Source organism: Drosophila montana, unplaced genomic scaffold, assembly GCF_035044405.1.
Source record: "Drosophila montana isolate Dmon_TW-CO22-7 unplaced genomic scaffold, ASM3504440v1 contig_3210_1, whole genome shotgun sequence".
In the NCBI taxonomy this organism is placed as follows: Eukaryota; Metazoa; Arthropoda; class Insecta; order Diptera; family Drosophilidae; genus Drosophila; species Drosophila montana.
The window spans coordinates 1-4,228 of record NW_026998090.1 but is presented as its reverse complement, the minus strand read 5'-3'; the positions used below and the strand labels follow the sequence as shown (position 1 = coordinate 4,228).

Here is a 4,228-nt window from a genome sequence, read left to right as displayed (position 1 = left end):
GTAAACACGCCGGTAACGTTTCATTGACTCTTGACACAATCAACGGAAACTGAACAAGTAGAAGAAATAAATATAGAAAACATGGCACAAACACTAGTAGAATTTCTTAAATTAGCCTCATCACTCGTACGTTAGTTCGATGGAGAATCTACAAAGTTTCAAAGACGCATTGAATCTAATTGATTCCCTTAAAGGCACGCATGAAACAGTACCAATCAATTTAATAAAGACTAAGCTGAAGGGCAATGCAAGAAATCTAATAAGCGATGAACAAACAATTGTTCATTAAATTGCCAAATTAACAGCCAAGTCAAAGGAGAATCAGTAGAAGTAATTTCAGTAAAATTACTAAATCTACAACAAAGAAATAAAACAGCCAATCAATACGTTCAAGAAGTAGAAAAGTTGACAAAGTCTCTGGAAGGAGCCTATATCAACGAAGGCTTATCATCAGATATAGCCACTAAGTACAGCACAACGCTGGCTGTCAAGGAAATGACTAACAACTGTTCCATTGATTAGGTAAAACTTATCATGCAGGCTGGCTCATTCAGTAACATGAATGATGATATGTCCAAATTTGTCAATAGTTGCACAGAGGCAACAGGACGTTCGAACACTGTCCTGTTCTACCAGCAACAACATAAAAGGGGTAACCGTGGAAATTACCGCGTAAGAGGTAATAACCATTATAATGGTTATCGCCAATACAATAACAATGATAGAGGACGAGGCCGATATAGAGGAAACTCTAGAGGCCGCGGTAACTCAAACAGAGGACACAACAATATTGTCCGAGTTACACAAAACACGTCGGGATACTCCCAGAACCCTTTAAGCAACGAGACCTATGTATAAAGGTTCATTCAATAAATTTTACTCTCAATATTTATGTGTCATTTCAGAATGCACTAACCAAAAGAAAATTAACATCCCTTGTAGACACAGGTGCAGATATTTCACTTCTCAAAGCAAATTCCGATGTTTATCAATACATCCAAAATGATACAATAATAAGTATCCAAGGCAAAGGCCAGGGAGTTAAAAAGTCCCAAGGTCTAGCATCAATAGAGCTACAAATATACTACTATACTACTATATAATTCCACACGATTTTCATGAAGTAGATTCAACTTTCTCAATAACATGTGATGGAATTATAGGCATTGACTTAATAAAACGATTCAATTGCCAGTTAGACTTCAAACCAACTGAAGATTGGTTTATATTAAGACCCAAAAACTTAAATTTTCCAATTTATGTTCCAATAACATACAGTTCTGGTAACAATTCATTATTTCTATTTTTTTTTTATTTTATTAAATACAACTAACACTGACCAGTTGGTCAGCATAAACAAACTAGAAAATGAACCACTTTCGAACTATGATTTAGTTCAAACTACTCAAGAAATCGTTTTAGCTCAGTTAAAGAAAAATTTTCTGCCCCAATTCAAAAAACAGTTAGTAGAGTCATGCACCAAATATAGTGATGTACTCGGACTAGAAACCGAATCGATAACCACTTATAACTTCTATAAGCAAAAATTGAGACTAAAAGACAACGAACCAATAGACTAAATACAAAAACAAGTTGGGAAATTGATCACCGACAATATAGTCGAACCAGCTGTATCCGAATATAGTATCCTTTTCGACGAGCAATGGCTCATATCGCTCCCCGCGATCGCCATTTGGTTTAAAAATAGCGGCAAACTCATTTCAGAGGATGATGATCATAGCATTCTCTGGACTCGAACCTTCTCAAGCATTCATTTATATGGATGACTTAATGGTAATAGGATGTTCCGAAAAATATATGCTTAAAAACTTAACAGATGTTTTTGAAATATGTACGAAATACAACTTAAAATTGAATCCAGAAAAATGTTCATTTTTTATGCACGAAGTGACTTTCCTAGGTCACAAATGCACTAATAAAGGAGTGTTGCCAGATGATAAAAAATATGACATCATCAAGAATTATCCAGTCCCACATGATGCGGACAGCGCTAGACGATTTGTTTCATTTTGCAATTACTACCGTCGTTTTATTAAAAACTTCGCCGACTCGTCACGGCACATAACCAAATTATGTAAAAAGAATGTACATTTCTATTGGATAGATGAATGCCAAAACGCATTTCAAAATCTTTAAGAAAGGCTAATGCACCCTACGTTATTACAATATCCAGGTTTTCGCAAAGAATTTTGCATAATAACTGATGCTAGTAAACAAGCTTGTGGAACGGTTTTATCTCAAAACCATAAAAGAATTCAACTCCCAATAGCATATGCATCACGTTCATTCACAAAGGGTGAAAGAAATAAAAGCACAACAGAACAAGAGTTAGCTCCTATTCATTGGGCAATAACACATTTTCGACCATAAATATGTATATGTCAAACTTTTCACAGTAGAAACGGATCACAGACCACTTACATTTTTATTTTCAATGACAAACCCCAGCTCAAAGTTAACACGCATGAGACTTGAATTAGAAGAATATGATTTTACAGTTGAATACTTAAAGGGAAAAGACAATTTTGTGGCAGACGCCCTATCGCGGATAACAATATCCGAACTAAAGAATATTCAAAACAAAGTCCTGAAAGTCACTACCAGGCAACAAAGTAGACAAAATAAAAACTGTGAAGTTAACAATAAAGAACTTTTTCCTAGGCAGAGTCTTAAAAATGTATCTAAGCCCAACGTACATGAAGTCATTGTCAATGACGAAGTACGGAATGTAGTGACCTTGCGAAGAACTGAATCTAAATGTTTATTAAAACAAGGGAATAAAGTTATAGCAAGAATAGATGTTGATGATTTGTATACTAATGGAACTCTTGACTTAGGTCAGTTTTTCCAAAGGCTTGAAACGCAAGCCGGTATTTTAGATATCAGCCAACTCAAAGTGGCACCGACTGAAAAGATCTTCTAATCAATTTCAATAGAAAATTTCAAAAGAATGGGCAATAAAATATTAAAATCATTGAGAGTAGCACTACTCCAGCCGGTGACCCATATACAAAATGGAAAAGGGATACAAATAATATTGTCTACATATCATGACGATCCAATTTAAGGAGGTCATACTGGCATAACAAAAACCCGGGCGAAAATTAAAAGACACTACTATTGGAAAAATATGACTCGTCATTTAAAAGAGTACATACGTAGATGTCATAAATGAACGCTAGTGTCTTTGTATGTTTCGACATTTGACACATACAAAGACACTAGCGTTCGCCGAAGTTCTAACAGCTATTGTTTTTGAGCGGTTTACATGTACTAGCGATCACCATTGTTAGGTACTCAGCTGGTTTCGCACACACTTTCTATCAACGCTTCTAATGGCAGCAGAAAATAACGCCTCTAGTGCAGTGCCCTCTGCAAACAGGGTGACTTTTCTGAAGCGCAAAGTCATTTCAATTTATGACAGTTTGCAAACACTTCAAAATGCTCTAACTAATTCGACACTTAGTGCAATTGATGAGTGCGGTCCTAATGTTAGGCTGAAGCAAATCGAGCGGCTACAGGCCTCATTTGATATTACTCACATTAGCCTCGAAGAGCTAGACTTGGATGAAATTGGTAGCCAATTGCGTGAGGACTTCGACGAGTTAGCAATTTTTATGGAAATTTCGGTTCGGAGTGAAATCGCGAAACGTGTCTCAATAATGCCCTGCTCAACATTTCGCGACCAATCTGTGCTGCCCGCGCAGACAGTCAGAGCTAAGGCACCGCCGGCATTACCCGCATTAAAGTTGCCTACGTTCAGTGGTGGTTACACAGAATGGGCCGACTTTTATTCTATGTTCACAACCGTCATAGAAAATCATCCGGATTTAGCAGATATCGAAAAGCTGCAGCATCTTCGATCGTGCCTGAAGGATTCAACGCTGGAGGCAATTCGATCATTGGAAATAACAAACGATAATAAAGCCATAGCACTTAATTTATTGGAGAAAAGGTTTAACAATAGACGTTTGTTTTTTCAGGTTGAGATATTGGGGCTCAAGAGGGTAGCAGGTGGATCGGCCGTGGCGCTAAGGGAGTTGTCCGACCAATTCAACGCACACATTCGCGCATTAAAGACCATGGGCAACACCGAACAGATCGCTGGATGCATAATTGTGCAGATTATCCTACAAAAGCTGGACCCAACATCACAAGCCAAGTGGGAAGAAAGGCTAGAGGATTCGACTTTTACAATCAACACGAC

General features: G+C 37.3%; 1 protein-coding gene across 1 annotated transcript; it reads left to right on the top strand.

The window, feature by feature from the left end:
- Positions 1-3,683: 3,683 nt before the first annotated feature.
- LOC135432655 (uncharacterized) lies at positions 3,684-4,183 on the top strand (the record flags this gene model as incomplete). Its single annotated transcript, XM_064688402.1, has 1 exon — positions 3,684-4,183. A coding segment is annotated over exon 1 (500 nt), but the record flags the coding sequence as incomplete, so codon positions are not given.
- Between the last annotated feature and the right edge of the window lie 45 nt (positions 4,184-4,228).